Source organism: Lissotriton helveticus, chromosome 5_2, assembly GCF_964261635.1.
Source record: "Lissotriton helveticus chromosome 5_2, aLisHel1.1, whole genome shotgun sequence".
NCBI classification, from domain to species: Eukaryota; Metazoa; Chordata; class Amphibia; order Caudata; family Salamandridae; genus Lissotriton; species Lissotriton helveticus.
The window spans coordinates 9,612,218-9,639,257 of NC_136066.1; the positions used below are offsets into that span (position 1 = coordinate 9,612,218).

Below are 27,040 nucleotides of genomic sequence, written 5' to 3' on the forward strand. Positions count from 1 at the left end.
GTAAGTGCTTCCTGTTGCGGTTTAATTTTTGTGACAGGAGTATCACAGCACCCTCCTGTTCATCACTGTCACCCTCTGGTTCACCACTGCCACCCTCTGGTTCATCACTGCCACCCTCTGTTTCACCACTGCCACCCTCTGGTTCATCACTGTCACCCTCTGGTTCACCACTGCCACCCTCTGGTTCATCACTGCCACCCTCTGGTTCACCACTGTCACCCTCTGGTTCATCACTGTCACCCTCTGGTTCATCACTGCCACCCTCTGGTTCATCACAGCACCCTCTGGTTCACCACTGCCACCCTCTGGTTCACCACTGACACCCTCTGGTTCAGCACTGCCACCCTCTGGTTCACCACTGCCACCCTCTAGTTTATCACTGCCACCCTCTGGATCACCACTGACACCCTCTGGTTCACCACTGCCACCCTCTGGTTCATCACATCACCTTCTGGTTCACCACTGCCACCCTCTGGTTCACCACTGCCACCATCTGGTTCACCCCCGCCACCATCTGGTTCATCACAGCACCCTCTGGTTCACCACTGTCACCCCCTGGTTCACCACTGTCACCCTCTGGTTCATCACTGCCACCCTCTGGTTCATCACTGTAGATTATGGGGAGAAAGCACACCTGCCCAGCCTCAACCGGGGGCTGGTTAATGTGTTACTGAATTTGAGCTTCAAGTCCGGCACCTGCTTCCTTATCTGTAAGTGCTTCCTGTTGCGGTTTAATTTTTGTGACAGGAGCATTGTGCCATACTTGTAACTATTCGCTGACCCTGCTTCGAGGGTCATAGCAGGGTCAGAGAATAGTTGCAAGTAGGCAAAGGAAGCACTTACAGGGTTACAGCAGGTGCCCAATTTGAAGTTAATTTCTTTGTAACCATTTTGTAAATGGTTACAAAGAAATTAGCTTCAACTTGGGCACCTGCTGTAACCCTGTAAGTGCTTCATGTACTTCAGTTTTTGAAAATCCGTCCCACATGCGATTTCGCAGATTTTTCTGCCATTTCGCGAGATTCGCGGACCGCGAAATTGCAGAAAATCCGCAAATTCAGCTAACGGAACAGATTTTACGCCCATGTGACAGATGTGAAAGTCCTCAGCGAGTGAGGGGTCAGAGCAGCATGAATGGGATGGGAGTGAGGGTGACAGAAGAATGTGTGAGGGTGCAGATCTATAGGTGAAGGGGTGCCCCCCAGGGGGCAGCGAATGAAGACCAGGGGCGTGGGTATAGTTTTCTCTTCTTTATCACCACAAAACCGTGCACATTGGCCGAGTACGAGTCCGTGGAGTCCGTCACCTGCACCGTCTCCGACAGGGGCAGGAACCCCTTCGCCTCCACCTGCAGAGAGAGAAGAGACCGGGGTGAGACTCTGTCCGTCCCACTGTCCTGAGAGCACAGCTCCAGCCCCACTGTCCTGAGAGCACAGCTCCAGCCCCACTGACCTGAGGACACAGCTTCAGCCACACTGACCTGAGGCCACAGCTCCAGCCCCACTGACCTGAGAACACAGCTCCAGCCCCACTGACGTGAGAACACAGCTCCAGCCCCACTGACCTCCCAACACAGCTCCAGCCACACTGACCTCCCAACACAGCTCCAGCCCCACTGACCTCCCAACACAGCTCCAGCCCCACTGACCTCCCAACATAGCACCAGCCCCACTGACCTGAGAACACAGCTCCAGCCCCACTGACCTCCCAACACAGCTCCAGCCCCACTGACCTCCCAACACAGCTCCAGCCCCACTGACCTGAGAACATAGCTCCAGCCCCACTGACCTCCCAACACAGCTCCAACCCCACTGACCTGAGAACACAGCTCCAGCCCCACTGACCTGAGGACACAGCTTCAGCCCCACTGACCTGAGGACACAGCTCCAGCCCCACTGACCTCCAAACACAGCTCCAGCCCCACTGAACTGAGGACACAGCTCCAGCCCCACTGACCTGAGGACACAGCTCCAGCCCCACTGACCTGAGGACACAGCTCCAGCCCCACTGACCTGAGGACACAGCTCCAGCCCCACTGACCTCCTAACACAGCTCCAGCCGCACTGACCTTAGAACACAGCTCCAGCCCCACTGACCTAACACAGCTCAAGCCCCACTGACCTGAGAACACAGCTCCAGCCCCACTGACCTGAATACACAGCTCCAGCCCCACTGTCCTGAAAGCACAGCTCTAGCCCCACTGACCTCCTAACACAGCTCCAGCCCCACTGACCTCCTAACACAGCTCCAGCCCCACTGACCTGAATACACAGCTCCAGCAGCACTGACCTCCTAACACAGCTCCAGCCCCACTGACCTGAGAACACAGCTCCAGCCCCACTGACCTCCCAACACAGCTCCAGCCCCACTGACCTGAGGACACAGCTCCAGCCCCACTGACCTGAGGACACAGCTCCAGCCCCACTGACCTGAGAGCACAGCTCCAGCCCCACTGACCTCCTAACACAGCTCCAGCCCCACTGACCTGAGAACACAGCTCCAGCCCCACTGACCTGAATACACAGCTCCAGCCCCACTGTCCTGAAAGCACAGCTCCAGCCCCACTGACCTCCTAACACAGCTCCAGCCCCACTGACCTGAGAACACAGCTCCAGCCCCACTGACCTCCTAACACAGCTCCAGCCCCACTGACCTGAATACACAGCTCCAGCCGCACTGACCTCCTAACACAGCTCCAGCCCCACTGACCTGAGAACACAGCTCCAGCTCCACTGACCTCCCAACACAGCTCCAACCCCACTGACCTGAGAACACAGCTCCAGCCCCACTGACCTGAGGACACAGCTCCAGCCCCACTGACCTGAGGACACAGCTCCAGGCCCACTGACCTGGAACACAGCTCCAGCCCCACTGACCTGAGAACACAGCTCCAGCCGCACTGACCTTAGAACACAGCTCCAGCCGCACTGACCTGAGAACACAGCTCCAGCCCCACTGACCTCCTAACACAGCTCCAGCCCCACTGACCTGAGGACCCAGCTCCAGCCCCACTGACCTCCTAACACAGCTCCAGCCGCACTGACCTTAGAACACAGCTCCAGCCCCACTGACCTCCTAACACAGCTCCAGCCCCACTGACCTGAGAACACAGCTCCAGCCCCACTGACCTGAATACACAGCTCCAGCCCCACTGTCCTGAAAGCACAGCTCCAGCCCCACTGACCTCCTAACACAGCTCCAGCCCCACTGACCTCCTAACACAGCTCCAGCCCCACTGACCTGAATACACAGCTCCAGCCGCACTGACCTCCTAACACAGCTCCAGCCCCACTGACCTCCTAACACAGCTCCAGCCCCACTGACCTCCCAACACAGCTCCAACCCCACTGACCTGAGAACACAGCTCCAGCCCCACTGACCTGAGGACACAGCTCCAGCCCCACTGACCTGAGGACACAGCTCCAGCCCCACTGACCTCCTAACACAGCTCCAGCCGCACTGACCTTAGAACACAGCTCCAGCCCCACTGACCTCCTAACACAGCTCCAGCCCCACTGACCTGGGAACACAGCTCCAGCCCCACTGACCCGAGGCCACAGCTCCAGCCCCACTGACCTCCTAACACAGCTCCAACCCCACTGACCTGAGAACACAGCTCCAGCCCCACTGACCTGAGGACACAGCTCCAGCCCCACTGACCTGAGAACACAGCTCCAGCCCCACTGACCTGAATACACAGCTCCAGCCCCACTGTCCTGAAAGCACAGCTCCAGCCGCACTGACTTCCTAACACAGCTCCAGCCCCACTGACCTGAGAACACAGCTCCAGCCCCACTGACCTGAATACACAGCTCCAGCCGCACTGACCTCCTAACACAGCTCCAGCCCCACTGACCTGAGAACACAGCTCCAGCCCCACTGACCTCCCAACACAGCTTCAACCCCACTGACCTCCTAACACAGCTCCAGCCCCACTGACCTGAATACACAGCTCCAGCCCCACTGACCTGAATACACAGCTCCAGCCCCACTGACCTCCCAACACAGCTCCAACCCCACTGACCTGAGAACACAGCTCCAGCCCCACTGACCTGAGGACACAGCTCCAGCCCCACTGACCTGAGGACACAGCTCCAGCCCCACTGACCTCCTAACACAGCTCCAGCCGCACTGACCTTAGAACACAGCTCCAGCCCCACTGACCTCCTAACACAGCTCCAGCCCCACTGACCTGAGAACACAGCTCCAGCCCCACTGACCTGAATACACAGCTCCAGCCCCACTGTCCTGAAAGCACAGCTCCAGCCCCACTGACCTCCTAACACAGCTCCAGCCCCACTGACCTCCTAACACAGCTCCAGCCCCACTGACCTGAATACACAGCTCCAGCCGCACTGACCTGAGAACACAGCTCCAGCCCCACTGATCTCCCAAAACAGCTCCAACCCCACTGACCTGAGAACACAGCTCCAGCCCCACTGACCTGAGGACACAGCTCCAGCCCCACTGACCTGAGGACACAGCTCCAGCCCCACTGACCTCCTAACACAGCTCCAGCCGCACGGACCTTAGAACACAGCTCCAGTCCCACTGACCTCCTAACACAGCTCCAGCCCCACTGACCTGAGAACACAGCTCCAGCCCCACTGACCTGAATACACAGCTCCAGCCCCACTGTCCTGAAAGCACAGCTCCAGCTCCACTGTCCTGAGAGCACAGCTCCAGCCCCACAGACCTCCTAACACAGCTCCAGCCGCACTGACCTTAGAACACAGCTCCAGCCCCACTGACCTCCTAACACAGCTCCAGCCCCACTGACCTCCTAACACAGCTCCAGCCCCACTGACCTCCTAACACAGCTCCAGCCCCACTGACCTGAGAACACAGCTCCAGCCCCACAGACCTGAGGACACAGCTCCAGCCCCACTGACCTCCCAACACAGCTCCAACCCCACTGACCTGAGAACACAGCTCCAGCCCCACTGTCCTGAGAGCACAGCTCCAGCTCCACTGTCCTGAGAGCACAGCTCCAGCCCCACTGACCTCCTAACACAGCTCCAGCCCCACTGACCTGAATACACAGCTCCAGCCGCACTGACCTCCTAACACAGCTCCAGCCCCACTGACCTGAGAACACAGCTCCAGCCCCACTGACCTCCCAACACAGCTCCAGCCCCACTGACCTGAGGACACAGCTCCAGCCCCACTGACCTGAGGACACAGCTCCAGCCCCACTGGCCTCCTAACACAGCTCCAGCCGCACTGACCTTAGAACACAGCTCCAGCCCCACTGACCTCCTAACACAGCTCCAGCCCCACTGACCTGAGGACACAGCCCCAGCCCCACTGACCTCCTAACACAGCTCCAGCCGCACTGACCTTAGAACACAGCTCCAGCCCCACTGACCTCCTAACACAGCTCCAGCCCCACTGACCTGAGGACACAGCTCCAGCCCCACTGACCTGAGGACACAGCTCCAGCCCCACTGACCTCCTAACACAGCTCCAGCCGCACTGACCTGAGGACACAGCTCCAGCCCCACTGACCTCCTAACACAGCTCCAACCGCACTGACCTCCTAACACAGCTCCAGCCCCACTGACCTGAGAACACAGCTCCAGCCCCACTGACCTCCCAACACAGCTCCAACCCCACTGACCTCCTAACACAGCTCCAGCCCCACTGACCTGAGAACACAGCTCCAGCCCCACTGACCTCCTAACACAGCTCCAGCCCCACTGTCCTGAGAACACAGCTCCAGCCCCACTGACCTGACAGGTATTTTTAGGGGAAGATTCAGAGAAAGAAAGAGAAACAGACGGAGAATAGACATTTTAACCAACACAACTCTGCCAACCAAAGAGAGAAGCAAAGCTCTTCCTTCCAGCAGCCTTCTAGTTTTGACAAGTTGTCCCATAATTTTAATGAAATAGTTGTGAAAAATCGCTTGTAAGAAAAACACCTAAATACCTAACAGGGTGCTGTAGGATCGTCTGTAAAAGATCCGGGAGCTCAGAACGAGGTCCCAAAGCAGTAGTGGCTGCCGTCGCCCGAGTAGAGGGGGTGCACTTTCCTACTGGAGGTTCCTTTTTAGCCAAAAAATAGCAGATCTTAATGTATATGGACGACCCATCGAGAGATGGTACATTTGTGCACTGCCCGACCTTCCTTGGCACCCGCATAACCCACGAAGAGTTGATCGTCCACCCGGAAGTCTTTAGTGCAGTCAAGATAGAGAGACAGCGCACATTTTGGGTCCAGAGCAGTGGAGTCTCGCCTCCTCTTAGGAAGGGTGCGGAGGCAGGAAGAAGGTGGGCAAGGAGATGGTCTGCCCAATGTGGAAAGAGGTAACCACTTTGGGCAGCAAAGAGGGTCTAGTACGGAGGACTACTTTGTCCGGATGGACAGCAAGAAAAGGAGTTTTAGAAGATAAAGTTTGAAGCTCGTTCACCCTGCATGCAGAGGGGATGGCAAGCAAGAAAACAGTCTTAAAAGTAAGGAGGCGAAGAGGACAATTAAGTAGGGACTCAAAGGGAGAACACATAAGAAACGTGAGGACAAGATTCAAGTCCCACTGGGGCATTACAAAAGGAGAAGGAGGAAAGAGATGAGTAATGCCCTCAGAAATCTGATAACAATAGGGGACTTGAAAAGAGAAGGCTGATCAGGAATGTGAAGAAAGGCCAGAATGGCTGAAAGATAGCCTTTGATAGTGCCCAGAGCAGAGCCCTGCTGGGCCAATGAAAGAATGAAGAGGAGAACCTCTGGAAGGGGGGCAGCAAGGGGATCCACAGCCTTTGCTGAGCACCATGCCACAAATTTGTTCCATATAGAGGCGTATACCGTTTTGATGGAGGGCTGCCTGGCTGCCAAGATGACATTACAGACTTTGGAAGGAAGGTCGAAAGCTATCAACTGCCGCCGCTCAATCTCCACGCAAGGAGGTGGAAGCTGGACAGGTTTGGGTGGAGGACCGTACCCTGTTGCAGCGACAGAAGATCCTCCCGAAGAGGCAGTCGGATCGGGGGATCGATCGCCATGCTGAGTAGCTCGGGATACCAGTATCTTCGTGCCCAATCTGGAGCCACAAGGATGACTTAGGCCCGGTCGCGCCTGATCTTCTTCAGCACTCTGGGCAGAAGTGGTATAGGCGGAAAGGCGAATAAAAGACCCCAACCACACTCGTAACGAAAAGCGTCACCTAGTGAGTGCCACCTTGAAAACTCCAATGCGCAGAACTGCTGACATTGGGTGTTCTCTTCGGTGGCAAATAAATCTAACCAAGGCTCTCCCCACTGCTGAAAGAGACCTTGCACTACCTCTGCTTGAAGACGCTATTTGTGATCCATTATGCACCGGCGGCTGAGTTAATCCGCCCTGGAATTCAGAGAACCTGCCAGGTGTTGAACCACCAGGGTCATGCCTTGATGCTCCAAGCCATGTCCAAAGGCAAAGAGCCTCTTGATATAGGCTCCACGACCCCACCCCGCCCTGTTTGTTGCAATACCACATGGCGGTGGTGTTGTCCGTGAACACCTGCACTGCTCTTCTTTTGACAGAAGGAAGGAATACCTTAAGGGATGAATCGCCCAGAGCTCCAGAAAGTTGATATGAAGCCTGGACTCCGCCGGAGACCGGAGGCCTCTGATCTCCACCTCTCCCATATGGCCGCCTCATCCCAGGAGGGACGCATCCATCACTACTGTAAACTCTGGTTGGGGAAGGGAGAGGGATCTGCTGTTGACCCTATCCTGGTTTGCGTGCCACCACTGCAACTGACTTGCAGTCCCCTCTGAGATCTGGACATCGGAAAGATTCCCATGATGCTGCGCCCACTGGAACTTCAGGTCCCACTGCTGAGCCCGTATATGCTTCCTGGCGTGATCCACCAGCAGAATGCAAGAGGCGGTGAGGCCCAGCACCCTCAGGGTCATTCTCACCGAAATACGGCATAGAGGCTGAAAAATGGGTATCATAGCCCGAATATCCCGGACTCGATGCTCGCGAGGATAGACCCGAAACTGCGCTGTGTCCAGAACCGCTCCAATAAAAAGGAGCTTCTGGGAGGGAATCAGGTGTGACTTTGGCACATTGACTGTGAAGCCCAGTGAAAGCAGGAGGTCTGCCGTAGTCTAGAGGTTGAAGACGACAGACTGGGGCGAGCCCGCCTTCAACAGACAGTCATCGAGATAGGGGAAGTCTGGAACCCCTGATCGGTGCAAATGAGCTGCGACCACCGCCCTCACTTTCATGAACACCCGATGGGAACTGGTAAGGCAAAAAGGGGGGCGCGGTGAACTGAAAGTGCTTGTGGCCTACCGTGAACAGCAGGTAACGCCGGTGGGCTGGCAGGACGGGGATGTGGTAATAAGAGTCCTGCAAGTCCAACGCTACCATCCAGTCCTCAGGGTCAAGAGCAGACAGGACCTGAGCCAGTGTCAACATTTTGAACTTCTCCTTCTGGAGGAAGCTGTTGAGGGCCCTGAGGTCTAAGATAGGACGCAGGCCTTTGTCCTTGAGTACCAGAAAGTAGTGGGAGTAACAACCACGACCAACTTCTGGCAGAGGGACCCTTTCGAAAGCTCCCTTTGCCAAGAGAGCTGAAACTTCCTGGTGGAGAAGGGCCAAGTGATCCTCTGACATGCGATGGAATGCTGATGGCATGGGGGGAGGGGCAGTCTCAAAGGGGAGGGAGTATCCCCTTTGGACTATCTGCGAAACCCACCTGTCCGACGTGATGTTTTGCCAGTGGGGAGGTGATGGTGGATCCTGCCGCCCACTGGCAACTGGTGGCCCTGAAAAGTCAGACTAGGAAGGCTTGGAGGCTGCTGCAGGGTGGGCGTTGGTTGACTGTCCCGCCCGCTGGCCCCCAGACCCACGTCGCTGGGCCCCACGTCCCCAGCCACGCAGAGGCTGGGTAACTTGGGCAGCCCTGTGTCTCTGGGTGGAACATAGTGGGGCACCCCTTCCATAGCCATGAAAGGGGTGAAAGGCAAACTGCATGGGGGGAGAAGTTGCTGCGTTGCCCAAGCATCTGGCCGTAGCCCTGGAGTCCTTGAAATGCTCGAGCGCGCTGTCCGCCTTGCCACCAAACAGGCAACGGCCATCAAAGCGCATGTCCAAAAGGGTAAATTGGACATCCCTCGAGAAGTCAGACGTTCTCAGCCAGGTGTAGCACCTCAACCGTTCTACCCAGCGAGTCGGCAGTATCCAGCCCACACCAGATGGTGAACTTTGCTGCGTCTCGACTCTCAGCAACAGCGCGGGTGAGCACAGCCCAGGCCTCCTCCGGGCACTGCTGCAGCACTTGCGCAACCGTATCCCACACTGTGTGTGTGTAACGGCCCAAGGGACATGCAGTGTTCACCAACCGCAACCTAACGCTGGCGGAAGAGAACATCTTCTTCCCCAGGTGATCCAGCTTCTTGGATTCCCTCTCAGGGGGAGCGTTCAGGAATGCGCCTTTTGAGGATGAGGCTTGGACCACCAAACTCTCCGGGGTAGAGTGTTGGGAGAGGAAAAGTGGGTAACCTGGGGCCCGACGGTGCCGTTGGGCAATCATCCTGTCCGCAGGGGCTCCTGTGCTGGGATTGGATCAAGTACCCAGAAGGTTAGTCCTGACAGCCACCGTAGGAAGCTCGAGGCCTGAGGCCTAAGGCCTCAGGAGCCCTACGCACCACTACAGCGTAGGAAGCTCCCTCCTCCATAGCCACGGTAGGAGGAGAAAGCACACCAATTTCTGGGGAGGTATCCAGACCACTGGCATCACCCAACTCCTCTCGCCAGTCTGACTCCTCAAGTTGGTCTGCTAGAGGGTCAACAAACCCCTCCCAGTCCTCCTCACCTTCCTCTGGCTGCCGCTCAGGGCGGTAGGGAACACCAGGAATGGAGAGTGGGACAAAAGTACCCTTTGGCACCGGTACCAACGTCAGTCAACGTCGGTCCAGCGCCTTGTCCATATTGGGGTTATGGCTGGGGTCGACGTGGGTTGGGGGCACAACCGGCATCGGGCGTCGTCACTGGAATCTGTGGGGAAGGTCCTTGAGGTCAACCGGGGCCGATCCGGATCCAGGCCTGGATCCATGGGAGCCCTGCGGCACCAGGCCCGGAGCCACTGACATCGAAGGCCTAGGGCCCCCAGCTGAGTACGTGGGGATAGAAGGCGCGCCTGTGGATTTGGGCTGCACAAAGATGCTGTGCAGCAGTTTGTAAAGTTGGCAAAGCCGGGCAGGGGACGCTCTGGCTCTGGGAAAGGGAAGGAAGCGTGCAACTGTCCCAGCGGGCTCTGAGGAAGAAGCTTGAGAGGGGCGACGCTCCGGGTCCCGCGTTGCATCAGCCGATGGATGGGGAGAAGGCAAAGAGCGACGATGCTTCTTCGCCTTCTTCTTGCGCTTCGACTTACCCGAGGACTTCAATGATGAATGGGGATGGCTCCACGACCTTCCCCTCAACCGGGACCTCGAATGGTCCATTGAGCGGAATGCCAGGCCTCCAAAAGCTTTCGGGCCCACTCCCGCAAAGACTTCGGGTTTATTTATTTATTTTGTGTTCTTGTATAGCGCAGGATGTCAATCCTCGAAAGGATATCTCCGCGCTTATGCATATCCCCAAAGAGCCAGAATACCTATTGCTATGCAGAGGGATAAAGAGAAAGGCCTAACGGGCGACAAATAAAAAGGTTTTCAGGGACTTTTTAAAAGAAAGAAAATTGTCTGTATTTTTAAGAGCAGGGGGCAATGAGTCCCAGAGAGTAGGGCCTTTATACGACAGGGCTCGCCCTCCCTGTCTTGCTTTTTTTATCCTGGGAACCTGGAGTTGTTGCTGGCTGCTAGAACGCAGGGTTCGGCTGGGTGTGTAAGGTATGAATATTTCTTTTAAATATTTAGGTCCATTGCCAAACAGACATCTATGAATTGTGCAGCAGATTTTAGATTTCACACGCTGTCTGATTGGCAACCAATGGAGTTTGGTCAGGAGGGGTAGTGAAACAGACCTTGGCCGTGCGTTGAGAACTAGTCTCGCGGCGGTGTTCTGGACCACCTGTAGTCTCTGCAATTGTTCTTCATTTGCCGAGATCAACAGGCCTTTACAATAGTCCAGCCTACTTATAACCAAGGCCTGGACGAGAGTCTTTCTATAGGATTCAGATAGAAATGGGAAGACTCGTCGTAACAGACCAATAGCCTGGGAGCAGGAACCTGCTACTTGATTTGCGTGCTCTTTGAACAGGAGTGTTTTGTCCAAGCGCACACCCAGATTTTTGACAGTCTGTTTGGGGCTTGGAGTTGGTCCCAAATCCAAAGGCTACCAGTCTGGGGACCACAAAAGTGAGGCCTCCCCAAACAGCATCACTTCAGTCTTGCCCACATTACACTGGAGGCGATTCGTAGCCATCCAGTGAGATATTGCCCTCATTCCGTCCGCAAAAGATCTTTTTATTGCTGGCGTAAGAGTCTTAAAAGAGAACAGAAGCTGCGTGTCGTCAGCGTACGACACGGGGGTGAACCCATAAGATCTTACAATATCCGCCAAGGGGGCCACATACACGTTGAAAAGTGTGGGGCTTAGGCAAGAGCCCTGTGGCACTCCCTTGGTGAGCTCCCTTGAGATAGAATGGTGGGAGCCCAATCTTACCTCTTGTTGGCGCTCCGAAAGAAAGCTTTCCAGCCAGGAAAGAGCCACCCCCTCCACTCCTCTCTCCCTCAGACGACCGAGAAGTATCTCGTGGGACACAGTGTCGAAGGCAGCGGATAGATCCAACAGCACTAGAATCATTGAATTTCCCCCATCCAGTGACATCTTGATGTTATTAGTTACTGAAAGGAGGGCAGATTCCGTGCTGTGATTGGGCCTAAACCCAGATTGAGAAGGGTCCAGGCCCTCCGCTGCCTTGATATATTTGGACAAGTGAGTGTCTCTCAGTCATCTTGCTGAGAAAGGGTAGAAGGGAGATGGGTCTAAGGTTGAAAAGATCAGTCCATGGAATGGCTGCATTCTTTCGGATGGGGTTCACCACTGCTTTTTTCCATTGCACAGGCACTGATCCTTCCATGAGAGAGTGATTGATCAGTGTTAGATTGTGGGGTTTGAGCAGGTTTTGTAAAGAGGCAGTTATTTTAGCTGGTAGAAGATCATCTGGAGATCCAGATTTTATATGGCTCATAAGAAAGGTAAGATCTGAGTCATTGACTGCTGGGAATGCCGTGAGTGTGGTTTTACTCCGTATGGGAAAAATGGAGGGGGGAGAAAGGGTTGTTATTATTTTGATTGGAGACCAGTAAAATTTTATCGTAAATCAAATTAATTTTATTTTCAAAAAACAAGGAGATTTCGTCACAAAGTTGTTGGGAAAAATCATCAGGGCTTTTGCATGCGATAGGGTTTACAAATTCACGAAGGATTTTAAATAGTTCCTTAGATCGATTTCCCGCTTCTGTAAGTTGTTGAGAGAGGCTACTCTTCCGAGCAAGTTTGATGTTTTTATAGTATTTTGTCTGAGCCTCATGGTGTGCCTTCTTGCTTCCTTCGGTTCGCGTTTTTCTCCACTTCTTTTCCAACCTCCTACATTTTTGTTTTTCTGTTCTAAGCTCATCGGTGTACCATATTTCCTGTTTGGTAGCAGGGTATTGTTTGTGTAATTTTAGGGTTCAGGGCCCAGCAGTCCGAGCACGACTTCTGGTCATGGTCGCGCTCCGGACACCAAAGACACACGAGGTGCGGATCGGTGACCAAGATCAACTTGTGACAGGAGTCACAAGGATTGAAACAGGGTCGATGGCTGGACATCCCTCATGCAACAGTCGGAAGACTAAAAAGAGGCTGAAAAAAAGTCAAAAAAAGGTTAATCAAAAAGCGACTAAGGGGCAAGCTTTCTTCGGATATGCGCTGGCTGGTGCAGAAAACGAAAGAACTGACGTCATCGATGTCATCCAGGCGATCACAACGCAGACAGTGGTCGCCGGGATGACATCGCGTTGTCTACTTAGATGCCCCCCTGCATGCTGACATCAGTTCTTTCTTTTTCCGTATTTCCAAATCGTGATTCTGTAACATGTTACCAAATCGCAAATTGAAATTCATACATACCAAAAAGCATTTTACAGGTCACAAACGGCCTGATTCTGTGAATCGGGCCGTTAGCGGCTGGCCGAATGCATGATACTTGTGGACCATAGTTTCTTACGCATATCGACAATTGCCGGTGGGAAGCTGAATATATCCAGGATAAAGAAACAGGCTTTCCAGTTGACTAGGTCAAACACCTTTTGTGCATTCATCATAGGGATCGCCGCCTTCTCTTTAGTAACTGTCAAATAATCGATGGCTTCTATCGATTGATCGGTGTTTGCTGCCATGGACCTTTTGATCCAGGTGAATCCGTGATTGTGCACGTGGTGCGCACCCGGTCGCCCAGGTCTTCGTGAGTGATTTACAGTCCACATTCAGTGGACTGTGGGGCGCTATGAATTGGGGTTTAGGGGATCTTTGTACTCTATTTTTTTTTAGATATTTTGGCTCCTTTTGTATGCTATTAAAAAGGATAAAAGGGATGGAGGAAGTTCATTTACAAAAGTCTTGTACTCTTCGGTAGGAATCCGGCCGCTGCCGCCTGCCTCAGCACTGGCCATACTCTTTAAAGCTGTGACAAGATTGAGGAGTCTATTTTACTATTTAATGCACTTTTGTATCCAAAACCTGTTGGATCTGCAATCCATTAAAATACTGTGGTAAATCGCGCTTCAAACCCCCTTCAGCTTCTTCGTACGTGCTCCTGTAGTGGTCGGACGACACTCCAGCTATTTCTGCTTTTTCAGTCTCCATCTCACCTGTGGCAGAATTTCTAATTGTATTCATTGTTTGCCTGTGACTCTGAACTACTCAACGAAAGGAGGTACCGGAGGAGAGTTGAGGCAGAGAGATGTGCCAGGGGGTCCCCTGATCTACTCATGGAATGGAGGCGCTGGAGGAGAGTTGAGGCAGAGAGATGTGCCAGGGGTCCCCATATCTACTCAAGGAATGGAGGCGCTGGAGGAGAGTTGAGGCAGAGAGATGTGCCAGGGGTCCCCTGATCTACTCCAGGAATGGAGGCGCTGGAGGAGAGTTGAGGCAGAGAGGTGTGCCAGGGGTCCCCTGATCTACTCAAGGAATGGAGGCGCTGGAGGAGAGTTGAGTCAGAGAGATGTATCAGGGGTCCCCTGATCTACTCAAGAATGGAGGCGCTGGAGGAGAGTTGAGGCAGAGAGATGGATCAGGGGTCCCCTGATCTACTCAAGGAAGGGAGGCGCTGGAGGAGAGTTGAGGCAGAGAGATGGATCAGGGGTCCCCTGATCTACTCATGGAATGGAGGCGCTGGAGGAGAGTTGAGGCAGAGAGATGTGCCAGGGGTCCCCTGATCTACTCAAAGAATGGAGGCGCTGGAGGAGAGTTGAGGCAGAGCGATGTGCCAGGGGTCCCCTGATCTACTCATGGAATGGAGGCGCTGGAGAGTTGAGGCAGAGAGATGTGTGGGGGTCCCCTGATCTACTCATGGAATGGAGGCGCTGGAGGAGAGTTGAGGCAGAGAGATGTGCCAGGGGTCCCCTGATCTACTCATGGAATGGAGGCGCTGGAGGAGAGTTGAGTCAAAGAGATGTGGCAGGGGTCCCCTGATCTACTCATGGAATGGAGACGCTGGAGGACACCTGAGGCAGAGAGATGTATCAGGGGTCCCCTGATTTACTCATGGAATGGAGGCGCTGGAGGAGAGTTGAGGCAGAGAGATGTGTGGGGGTCCCCTGATCTACTCAAGGAATGGAGGCGCTGGAGGAGAGTTGAGGCAGAGAGATGTTCCAGGGGTCCCCTGATGTACTCAAGGAATGGAGGCGCTGGAGGAGAGTTGAGGCAGAGAGATGTTCCAGGGGACCCCTGATCTACTCAAGGAAGGGAGGCGCTGGAGGAGAGTTGAGGCAGAGAGATGTATCTGGGGTCCCCTGATCTACTCCAGGAATGGAGGCGCTGGAGGAGAGTTGAGGCAGAGAGATGTGCCAGGGGTCCCCTGGCCTACTCAAAGAATGGAGGCGCTGGAGGAGAGTTGAGGCAGAGAGATGTGCCAGGGGTCCCCTGATCTACTCATGGAATGGAGGCGCTGGAGGAGAGTTGAGGCAGAGAGATGTGCCAGGGGTCCCCTGATCTACTCAAGGAATGGAGGCGCTGGAGGAGAGTTGAGGCAGAGAGATGTGCCAGGGGTCCCCTGATCTACTCAAGGAATGGAGGCGCTGGAGGAGAGTTGAGGCAGAGAGATGTGCCAGGGGTCCCCTGGCCTACTCAAAGAATGGAGGCGCTGGAGGAGAGTTGAGGCAGAGAGATGTGCCAGGGGTCCCCTGATCTACTCATGGAATGGAGGCGCTGGAGGAGAGTTGAGGCAGAGAGATGTGCCAGGGGTCCCCTGATCTACTCAAGGAAGGGAGGCGCTGGAGGAGAGTTGAGGCAGAGAGATGGATCAGGGGTCCCCTGATCTACTCATGGAATGGAGGCGCTGGAGGAGAGTTGAGGCAGAGAGATGTGCCAGGGGTCCCCTGATCTACTCAAGGAATGGAGGCGCTGGAGGAGAGTTGAGGCAGAGAGATGTATCCGGGGTCCCCTGATCTACTCATGGAATGGAGGCGCTGGAGGAGAGTTGAGGCAGAGAGATGTGCCAGGGGTCCCCTGATCTACTCATGGACGGAGGCGCTGGAGGAGAGTTGAGTCAGAGAGATGTGCCAGGGGTCCCCTGATCTACTCATGGAATGGAGGCGCTGGAGGAGAGTTGAGGCAGAGAGATGTGCCAGGGGTCCCCTGATCTACTCCAGGAATGGAGGCGCTGGAGGAGAGTTGAGGCAGAGAGATGTATCAGGGGTCCCCTGATCTACTCAAGAATGGAGGCGCTGGAGGAGAGTTGAGGCAGAGAGATGTGCCAGGGGTCCCCTGATCTACTCAAGGAATGGAGGCGCTGGAGGAGAGTTGAGGCAGAGAGATGTGCCAGGGGTCCCCTGATCTACTCAAGGAATGGAGGCGCTGGAGGAGAGTTGAGGCAGAGAGATGTGCCAGGGGTCCCCTGATCTACTCAAGGAATGGAGGCGCTGGAGGAGAGTTGAGGCAGAGAGATGTGCCAGGGGTCCCCTGATCTACTCAAGGAATGGAGGCGCTGGAGGAGAGTTGAGGCAGAGAGATGTGCCAGGGGTCCCCTGATCTACTCAAGGAAGGGAGGCGCTGGAGGAGAGTTGAGGCAGAGAGATGTGCCAGGGGTCCCCTGATCTACTCATGGAATGGAGACGCTGGAGGAGAGTTGAGGCAGAGAGATGTGCCAGGGGTCCCCTGATCTACTCATGGAATGGAGGCGCTGGAGGAGAGTTGAGGCAGAGAGGTGTGCCAGGGTCCCCTGATCTACTCAAGGAATGGAGGCGCTGGAGGAGAGTTGAGGCAGAGAGATGTGCCAGGGGTCCCCTGATCTACTCATGGAATGGAGGCGCTGGAGGAGAGTTGAGGCAGAGAGGTGTGCCAGGGGTTCCCTGATCTACTCAAGGAATGGAGGCGCTGGAGGAGAGTTGAGGCAGAGAGATGTGCCAGGGGTCCCCTGATCTACTCATGGAATGGAGGCGCTGGAGGAGAGTTGAGGCAGAGAGATGTGCCAGGGGTCCCCTGATCTGCTCAAGGAATGGAGGCGCTGGAGGAGAGTTGAGTCAGAGAGATGTGCCAGGGGTCCCCTGATCTACTCAAGGAATGGAGGCGCTGGAGGAGAGTTGAGTCAGAGAGATGTGCCAGGGGTCCCCTGATCTACTCAAGGAATGGAGGCGCTGGAGGAGAGTTGAGGCAGAGAGATGTGCCAGGGGTCCCCTGATCTACTCAAGGAATGGAGGCGCTGGAGGAGAGTTGAGGCAGAGAGATGTGCCAGGGGTCCCCTGATCTACTCAAGGAATGGAGGCGCTGGAGGAGAGTTGAGTCAGAGAGATGTGCCAGGGGTCCCCTGATCTACTCAAGGAATGGAGGCGCTGGAGGAGAGTTGAGGCAGAGAGATGTGCCAGGGGTCCCCTGATCTACTCATGGAATGGAGGCGCTGGAGGAGAGTTGAGGCAGAGAGGTGTGCCAGGGGTTCCCTGATCTACTCAAGGAATGGAGGCGCTGGAGGAGAGTTGAGGCAGAGAGATGTGCCAGGGGCCCCCTGATCTACTCATGGAATGGAGGCGCTGGAGGAGAGTTGAGGCAGAGAGATGTGCCAGGGGTCCCCTGATCTGCTCAAGGAATGGAGGCGCTGGAGGAGAGTTGAGGCAGAGAGATGTGCCAGGGGTCCCCTGATCTACTCAAGGAATGGAGGCGCTGGAGGAGAGTTGAGGCAGAGAGATGTGCCAGGGGTCCCCTGATCTACTCAAGGAATGGAGGCGCTGGAGGAGAGTTGAGGCAGAGAGATGTGGCAGGGGTCCCCTGATCTACTCAAGGAATGGAGGCGCTGGAGGAGAGTTGAGGCAGAGAGATGTGCCAGGGGTCCCCTGATCTACTCAAGGAATGGAGGCGCTGGAGGAGAGTTGAGGCAGAGAGATGTGCCAGGGGTCCTCTGATCTACTCAAGGAATGGAGGCGCTGGAGGAGAGTTGAGGCAGAGAGATGTATCAGGGGTCCCCTGATCTACTCATGGAATGGAGGCGCTGGAGGAGAGTTGAGGCAGAGAGATGTGCCAGGGGTCCCCTGATCTACTCAAGGAATGGAGGCGCTGGAGGAGAGTTGAGGCAGAGAGATGTATCAGGGGTCCCCTGATCTACTCATGGAATGGAGGCGCTGGAGGAGAGTTGAGGCAGAGAGATGTGCCAGGGGTCCCCTGGCCTACTCAAGGAATGGAGGCGCTGGAGGAGAGTTGAGGCAGAGAGATGTGCCAGGGGTCCCCTGATCTACTCAAGGAATGGAGGCGCTGGAGGAGAGTTGAGGCAGAGAGATGTGCCAGGGGTCCCCTGATCTACTCAAAGAATGGAGGCGCTGGAGGAGAGTTGAGGCAGAGAGATGTGCCAGGGGTCCCCTGATCTACTCAAGGAATGGAGGCGCTAGAGGAGAGTTGAGGCAGAGAGATGTGCCAGGGGTCCCCTGATCTACTCAAGGAATGGAGGCGCTGGAGGAGAGTTGAGGCAGAGACATGTGCCAGGGGTCCCCTGATCTACTCAAGGAATGGAGGCGCTGGAGGAGAGTTGAGGCAGAGCGATGTGCCAGGGGTCCCCTGATCTACTCATGGAATGGAGGCGCTGGAGGAGAGTTGAGGCAGAGAGATGTGTGGGGGTCCCCTGATCTACTCATGGAATGGAGGCGCTGGAGGAGAGTTGAGGCAGAGAGATGTGCCAGGGGTCCCCTGATCTACACAAGGAATGGAGGCGCTGGAGGAGAGTTGAGGCAGAGAGATGTGCCAGGGGTCCCCTGATCTACTCAAGGAATGGAGGCGCTGGAGGAGAGTTGAGGCAGAGAGATGTGCAGGGGTCCCCTGATCTACTCAAGGAATGGAGGCGCTGGAGGAGAGTTGAGGCAGAGAGATGTGCCAGGGGTCCCCTGATCTACTCAAGGAATGGAGGCGCTGGAGGAGAGTTGAGGCAGAGAGATGTGCCAGGGGTCCCCTGATCTACTCATGGAATGGAGGCGCTGGAGGAGAGTTGAGGCAGAGAGATGTGCCAGGGGTCCCCTGATCTACTCAAGGAATAGAGGCGCTGGAGGAGAGTTGAGGCAGAGAGATGTGCCAGGGGTCCCCTGATCTACTCATGGAATGGAGGCACTGGAGGAGAGTTGAGGCAGAGAGATGTGCCAGGGGTCCCCTGATCTACTCAAGGAATAGAGGCGCTGGAGGAGAGTTGAGGCAGAGAGATGTGCCAGGGTTCCCTGATCTACTCATGGAATGGAGGCGCTGGAGGAGAGTTGAGGCAGAGAGATGTGTGGGGGTCCCCTGATCTACTCATGGAATGGAGGCGCTGGAGGAGAGTTGAGGCAGAGAGATGTGTGGGGGTCCCCTGATCTACTCATGGAATGGAGGCGCTGGAGGAGAGTTGAGGCAGAGAGATGTGCCAGGGGTCCCCTGATCTACTCATGGAATGGAGGCGCTGGAGGAGAGTTGAGGCAGAGAGATGTGTGGGGGTCCCCTGATCTACTCATGGAATGGAGGCGCTGGAGGAGAGTTGAGGCAGAGAGGTGTGCCAGGGGGGCTCTGCACTACTCAAGGACTGGAGTCACTGGAGGAGAGTTGAGTCAGAGAGATGTGCCAGGGGTCCCCTGATCTACTCAAGGAATGGAGGCGCTGGAGGAGAGTTGAATCAGAGAGATGTGTGGGGGTCCCCTGATCTACTCCAGGATTGGAGGCGCTGGAGGAGAGTTGAGGCAGAGAGATGTGCCAGGGGTCCCCTGATCTACTCAAGGAATGGAGGCGCTTGAGGAGAGTTGAGGCAGAGAGATGTGCCAGGGGTCCCCTGATCTACTCAAGGAATGGAGGCGCTGGAGGAGAGTTGAATCAGAGAGATGTGTGGGGGTCCCCTGATCTACTCCAGGATTGGAGGCGCTGGAGGAGAGTTGAGGCAGAGAGATGTGCCAGGGGTCCCCTGATCTACTCAAGGAATGGAGGCGCTTGAGGAGAGTTGAGGCAGAGAGATGTGCCAGGGGTCCCCTGATCTACTCAAGGAATGGAGGCGCTGGAGGAGAGTTGAGGCAGAGAGATGTGCCAGGGGTCCCCTGATCTACTCAAGGAAGGGAGGCGCTGGAGGAGAGTTGAGGCAGAGAGATGGATCAGGGGTCCCCTGATCTACTCAAGGAATGGAGGCGCTGGAGGAGAGTTGAGGCAGAGAGATGTGCCAGGGGTCCCCTGATCTACTCAAGGAATGGAGGCGCTGGAGGTGAGTTGAGGCAGAGAGATGTGCCAGGGGTCCCCTGATCTACTCATGGAATGGAGGCGCTGGAGGAGAGTTGAGGCAGAGAGATGTGCCAGGGGTCCCCTGATCTACTCAAGGAATGGAGGCGCTGGAGGAGAGTTGAGGCAGAGAGGTGTGCCAGGGGTCCCCTGATCTACTCAAGGAATGGAGGCGCTGGAGGAGAGTTGAGGCAGAGACATGTGCCAGGGGTCCCCTGATCTACTCAAGGAATGGAGGCGCTGGAGGAGAGTTGAGGCAGAGACATGTGCCAGGGGTCCCCTGATCTACTCAAGGAATGGAGGCGCTGGAGGAGAGTTGAGGCAGAGAGATGTGCCAGGGGTCCCCTGATCTACTCATGGAATGGAGGCGCTGGAGGAGAGTTGAGGCAGAGAGATGTGCCAGGGGTCCCCTGGCCTACTCAAAGAATGGAGGCGCTGGAGGAGAGTTGAGGCAGAGAGATGTGCCAGGGGTCCCCTGATCTACTCATGGAATGGAGGCGCTGGAGGAGAGTTGAGGCAGAGAGATGTGCCAGGGGTCCCCTGATCTACTCAAGGAATGGAGGCGCTGGAGGAGAGTTGAGGCAGAGAGATGTGCCAGGGGTCCCCTGATCTACTCAAGGAATGGAGGCGCTGGAGGAGAGTTGAGGCAGAGACATGTGCCAGGGGTCCCCTGATCTACTCAAGGAATGGAGGCGCTGGAGGAGAGTTGAGGCAGAGCGATGTGCCAGGGGTCCCCTGATCTACTCATGGAATGGAGGCGCTGGAGAGTTGAGGCAGAGAGATGTGTGGGGGTCCCCTGATCTACTCATGGAATGGAGGCGCTGGAGGAGAGTTGAGGCAGAGAGGTGTCCCAGGGGTCCCCTGATCTACTCAAGGAATAGAGGCGCTGGAGGAGAGTTGAGGCAGAGAGATGTGCCAGGGGTCCCCTGATCTACTCAAGGAATGGAGGCGCTGGAGGAGAGTTGAGGCAGAGAGATGTGCCAGGGGTCCCCTGATCTACTCAAGGAAGGGAGGCGCTGGAGGAGAGTTGAGGCAGAGAGATGTGTGGGGGTCCCCTGATCTACTCAAGGAATGGAGGCGCTGGAGGAGAGTTGAGGCAGAGAGATGTGCCAGGGGTCCCCTGATCTACTCAAGGAATGGAGGCGCTGGAGGAGAGTTGAGGCAGAGAGATGTGCCAGGGGTCCCCTGATCTACTCAAGGAATGGAGGCGCTGGAGGAGAGTTGAGGCAGAGACATGTGCCAGGGGTCCCCTGATCTACTCAAGGAATGGAGGCGCTGGAGGAGAGTTGAGGCAGAGAGGTGTGCCAGGGGTCCCCTGATCTACTCATGGAATGGAGGCGCTGGAGGAGAGTTGAGGCAGAGAGATGTGGCAGGGGTCCCCTGATCTACTCAAGGAATGGAGGCGCTGGAGGAGAGTTGAGGCAAAGAGATGTGCAGGGGTCCCCTGATCTACTCAAGGAATGGAGGTGCTGGAGGAGAGTTGAGTCAGAGAGATGTGCCAGGGGTCCCCTGATCTACTCAAGGAATGGAGGCGCTGGAGGAGAGTTGAGGCAGAGAGATGTGCCAGGGGTCCCCTGATCTACTCAAGGAATGGAGGCGCTGGAGGAGAGTTGAGTCAGAGAGATGTGCCAGGGGTCCCCTGATCTACTCAAGGAATGGAGGCGCTGGAGGAGAGTTGAGGCAGAGAGATGTGCCAGGGGTCCCCTGATCTACTCAAGGAATGGAGGCGCTGGAGGAGAGTTGAGGCAGAGAGATGTGCCAGGGGTCCCCTGATCTACTCAAGGAATGGAGGCGCTGGAGGAGAGTTGAGTCAGAGAGATGTGCCAGGGGTCCCCTGATCTACTCATGGAATGGAGGCGCTGGAGGAGAGTTGAGGCAGAGAGATGTGTGGGGGTCCCCTGATCTACTCAAGGAATGGAGGCGCTGGAGGAGAGTTGAGGCAGAGAGATGTGCCAGGGGTCCCCTGATCTACTCAAGGAAGGGAGGCGCTGGAGGAGAGTTGAGGCAGAGAGATGTGTGGGGGTCCCCTGATCTACTCAAGGAATGGAGGCGCTGGAGGAGAGTTGAGGCAGAGAGATGTGCCAGGGGTCCCCTGATCTACTCAAGGAATGGAGGCGCTGGAGGAGAGTTGAGTCAGAGAGATGTGCCAGGGGTCCCCTGATCTACTCAAGGAATGGAGGCGCTGGAGGAGAGTTGAGGCAGAGAGATGTGCCAGGGGTCCCCTGATCTACTCAAGGAATGGAGGCGCTGGAGGAGAGTTGAGGCAGAGAGATGTGCCAGGGGTCCCCTGATCTACTCAAGGAATGGAGGCGCTGGAGGAGAGTTGAGGCAGAGAGATGTGCCAGGGGTCCCCTGGCCCACTCAAGGAATGGAGGCGCTGGGGGAGAGTTGAGGCAGAGAGATGTGCCAGGGGTCCCCTGATCTACTCCAGGAATGGAGGCGCTGGAGGAGAGTTGAGGCAGAGAGATGTATCCAGGGTCCCCTGATCTACTCAAGGAATGGAGGCGCTGGAGGAGAGTTGAGGCAGAGAGATGTGCCAGGGGTCCCCTGATCTACTCAAGGAAGGGAGGCGCTGGAGGAGAGTTGAGGCAGAGAGATGTGTGGGGGTCCCCTGATCTACTCAAGGAATGGAGGCGCTGGAGGAGAGTTGAGGCAGAGAGGTGTGCCAGGGGTCCCCTGATCTACTCAAGGAATGGAGGCGCTGGAGGAGAGTTGAGGCAGAGAGATGTGCCAGGGGTCCCCTGATCTACTCAAGGAATGGAGGCGCTGGAGGAGAGTTGAGGCAGAGAGATGTGCCAGGGGTCCCCTGATCTACTCATGGAATGGAGGCGCTGGAGGAGAGTTGAGGCAGAGAGAGGTGCCAGGGATCCCCTGGCCTACTCAAGGAATGGAGGACGGTTAAGGTGGAGAGATGTGCCAGGCGGCCTCTGAACTACTCAACGAATGGAGGTGCTGGAGAGAGGCTGAGGTGGTGAGATGGATGTGGCGGAGGCGCTGGAGGGCAGCCGAGGCGGAGGTGCTAGAGGAAGGGTGAGGCAGAGAGATGTATCCGGGGTCCCCATATCTACTCGAGGAAGGAAGGACGGTTATGGTGGAGAGATGTGCCAGGGGTCTTCTGAATTACTCAAGGATTGGAGGTGCTGGAGAGAGGCTGAGGCGGTGAGATGGATGTGGCGGAGGCGCTGGAGGGCAGCCGAGGCGGAGGTGCTAGAGGGAGGGTGAGGCAGAGGTGCTGTCGATGAGATAGTGGGGTTGGAGGACATAGCTCACAGAGCTCTTGCACAGAGAGGTGGTCTCTACTCTCACCTGGAAGGTGTAATTTCCGGGCAGCAACAGCTTGTAGAATTCTCCCAGTGCGTTGGTGCGATGTGAGAGGCTGTCCTTCCGGTTCAATATTTGAAGAACAGCTTCCGGCACAGGTTTGCCTGCAGAGTCCAGGACACGACCTTTCAACCCTGCAAGAAGTTACAGAAGAGGAATGGTGAGACACAATAAAACATTAAAAGAGAGAAAGCTAAGCATGTGAGGAGGAGTGAGGCTGATAAGTGTGTCTAGACTAGAGTGAGGCAGAAAGAAGTGCTCAGAATGAGGCAGGTGAACATTGTAAGAGAAAGGCACGTGCCTGTTTGTGGGAGAGAAAACAAAGACACACATGCTCCTGGAGTTAAGCTAGACTGGCTGATGAGTGTCGAAACCCCGAAACCGGTCCCAGGATGCTTGTTTCCAGTCCAGGGAGGACCTGGCCTGGCAGTTTGTGCTGAACTGATCCCATTGGGTGCAGTGTCAAGACTGATTTGCACATAGCTGTGTCTGAACTGGAGTGGCAGAGTGATCTAAACAACGGTGATGGATCAAACCCAGATCCCTGACTGGGGGTGAGTGTCTGAAAAGCTTCAGCGCTCCGTCCATCATCTCCTTGTGTTTGCTTTCTTTGCCCTAAGTTGGCAGGGTATGCCCAGACATGGGTCCTTTGCTCACTTAACCATTGGATTCACGCTATTGTGGCGGATGAGGGGTGTTACCCGAAACCGGTCCCAGGATGCTTGTTTCCAGTCTAGGGAGGGCCTGGTTTGGCAGTTTGGGCTGGACTGTTCCCATGAGGCACAGGGTCAAGACTGATTTGCATATGGCTGGGTCCAACCAGGAATGGCAAGGTGTTGGAAATGGGATTCCTAGTGGGCTGAGGTTGGCACCAAAGCCAAGTAGGAACCCCCACTCCCACGTAAAGGGGGAAGGTACACTCCCCCAAATAACCCCTTCTCACCCTTGTGGCCCGAGCAGACAGGCTCACTTCCTAGGTAGCGTATAAAGCATTTCTGACCACGCACAGTAGTAGAAGAGACCCACTACAGATGGACGCTACACAGAGTTATTGTAAAAATATCTGATTCTTTATATAGATTTATCACAAGGTCCATAACGATAACAATCCACAATGTTACTTCAAGACGAGACTTTAGGTGTCTTGTTTAAAAAAAGGTTTAGGTTGGTTTGGTTCAGGTCAGGGTAGGGTAAGTCCTTGAGCAGCGCCACTTGTACTCACAGTGTCTTACGATACATGTGGAATCACAAGGAACCAAGCCCCTTCAGAGGGGGCGACGTGGAGAAGTAAAGCCCTTTTCTCTGGAGCGACTTAGAAAAGCAAAACCCCTTAAACTGAGGCGACGTGGAGAAGCAAGGATGTGCCCCAGCCCGTGCTGGTGGCCGGTACAAGGCGTACAGGCCGATATAGTTACATCCGAAGTGCACCGGCTGGTGCGTGCCATGAGTACGAGGCATACTCTGATGTGGGAGAAGGCTGGAATTGAAATCGCACCGGCTGGTGCGTGCCGTGAGTACGAGGCGTACTCTGATGAGGGAGCAGGCTGAAGTTCGATGCGCACCGGATGGTGCGTGCCGTGAGTACGAGGCGTACTCTGATGCGGGAGAAGGCTGGAATTCAAATCGCACCGGCTGGTGCGTGCCGTGAGTACGAGGCGTACTCTGATGAGGGAGCAGGCTGAAGTTCGATGCGCACCGGATGGTGCGTGCCGTGAGTACGAGGCGTACTCTGATGCGGGAGAAGGCTGGAATTCAAATCGCACCAGCTGGTGCGTGCCGTGAGTACGAGGCGTACTCTGATGAGGGAGAAGGCTGAAGTTCGATGCGCACCGGATGGTGCGTGCGGTGAGTACGAGGTGTACTCTGATGCGGGAGAAGGCTGGAATTCAAATCGCACCGGCTGGTGCGTGCCGTGAGTACGAGGCGTACTCTGATGAGGGAGAAGGCTGAAGTTTGATGCGCACCGGATGGTGCGTGCCGTGAGTGCGAGGCGTACTCTGATGCGGGAGAAGGCTGGAATTCAAATCGCACCGGCTGGTGCGTGCTGTGAGTACGAGGCGTACTCTGATGAGGGAGAAGGCTGAAGTTCGATGCGCACCGGATGGTGCGTGCCATGAGAACGAGGCGTACTCTGGTGCGACTGGCAGGATGAAGTTCAAGGCGCACCGGGACGTCTTTAATAAGGTGCGAGGCGCACGCTGATGCGTACAATTTAATGAGGACTATGACCTTGAGCCGCGACGAGGCCAGCAGGACTCTTGAAGGTGTGAGGTCTGGAGCAGCGACGAAGTCAGCAGGGCTCTTGAAGGTACGAGGTCTTGGAGCAGCGACGAAGTCAGCAGGGCTCTTGAAGTTGCGAGGTCTGGAGCAGCGACGAAGTCAGCAGGGCTCTTGAAGTTGCGAGGTCTGGAGCAGCGACGAAGTCAGCAGGGCTCTTTAAGAGGCGAGGTCTGGGAGCCGCGATGGGGTCAGCAGGGCTCTTGAAGAAGTTGCGTTCTGTGCTTCCAGTCTGCCAGTGATGAGGGATCACTGGAAAGTGCTCAAGGAGCGGCTGACACCCCAAACCCACAGCAAGGGGTTTCAGGGGAAGGCAGGGAGGTGAAGTCTACTGCTCATGAGACTTCAGTCAGGGGGCCAGCTCAGTCCAGGCCCTTGCAGATCTTCCTTTCCTCAAGCCTTGATGCAAAGTTCTTTTTCCTTAAAGTTCTTTCCTCCTGCAGTCCCGCAGGCGTCTTGAGTTTTTCCAAAAGTAGTCTGCCCCTCTAGTGCGAGGGCCTTTCTATTATACCAAAAATTGCCTTTGATGTCTTTGAGGTAGGCAGGGAATTCCCCTCCCCAGATCCTGGTTGTGGGTGTCTCCCGTCATGGGACACCTAACTCTTTGAAGCAGGAAGGCAGGGTCATCAGCCGCCTAGCACGAAGCGGCGTCAGCATTGTGGGGGACAGGACACAGCCCAGAAACCACTCCTCGCCCTAATCTACAAGGCAGACAGCTGACACCAGATGCTGGAGTTTCCCCAGGCCCTGTCACTATCTCCAGACGGTGAACACACATTCCAGCAGGAGCACACAGCAAGATTGGAAGAGGAAACAGTTACTTCCTAGACGCACTGTTTCCAAACTTAGAATTTAGAAATCATCCATCCTAAGGAATGTATTAATAAGTTCGGATTTCAGGGACACTAGTCTCATATCTTTAACATGTTCCCTGGGTCAGATAGATCATCCGATGTAATAATCAAACCTGCCCATTCTGGCCTAGGGGGGCAGGTATCCTTACAGTAATAAAAACGAAAATGGTTGTAACTCATTACTAGGTCATGCCACACACATCAGGGCATGACCTACCTTCCGCTGCCAATGCACCCAGCCCAAGGGCCGACCATAGGGGCGTCTGATATGTAGCAAAGGAACCCAAATAGGTTAGAGAAAGGGGTAAATGTCGCGCAAAGTTTAGGGGTTAGCCTTTAACAAGAGGGCCAGGTCCAACACAACCCCCTTCCAGCCAAACGCAGGGGAGAACAATCACTACCAGTATGGGCTTCCCTGTGGTGGGCGATAGAACATGGAGCCTGGCCCACAAGAGCCTCCTCCAGTCCTAGGTCCAATGAAAACAGTATTCTCACTTGGGGACACCATCTGTGTAGCACATAAGCCTTGCTTGCTCAGAGGGGTGTCCACACACACCCACAGTACACACACAGCTAATACCGGGGCGTGGCCTAGTCCACCCCCTGTCAACCAAGACAAACAACTACAGGGGCCACTGACAGCTGTCAGTGGTGAGAGCCAGGCCTCCCGCCTGCTAGACTTCTCTACTGCTGGGGGGTCGGAGAGTGGGAGGCAGTAGCCCCAGGTGCTTGGCACCTTCTTTCCACTC

General features: G+C 55.5%; 1 protein-coding gene across 2 annotated transcripts in view; it reads right to left on the reverse strand.

Annotated features, from left to right (window-relative positions):
* Positions 1-1,093: 1,093 nt before the first annotated feature.
* The window catches only part of LOC144761119 (carboxypeptidase M-like), a 160,861-nt gene continuing 134,914 nt past the window's right edge, over positions 1,094-27,040 (reverse strand). For both annotated transcript variants that reach the window (XM_078646577.1, XM_078646575.1), the window contains 2 exons: positions 23,146-23,294; positions 1,094-1,348 (listed from right to left, as the gene is read on the reverse strand). In XM_078646577.1, coding sequence (XP_078502703.1) covers positions 1,181-1,348; positions 23,146-23,294 — 317 coding nt within the window. In that variant the 3' untranslated portion in view covers positions 1,094-1,180. The remainder of the gene's footprint in view (positions 1,349-23,145; positions 23,295-27,040) is intronic.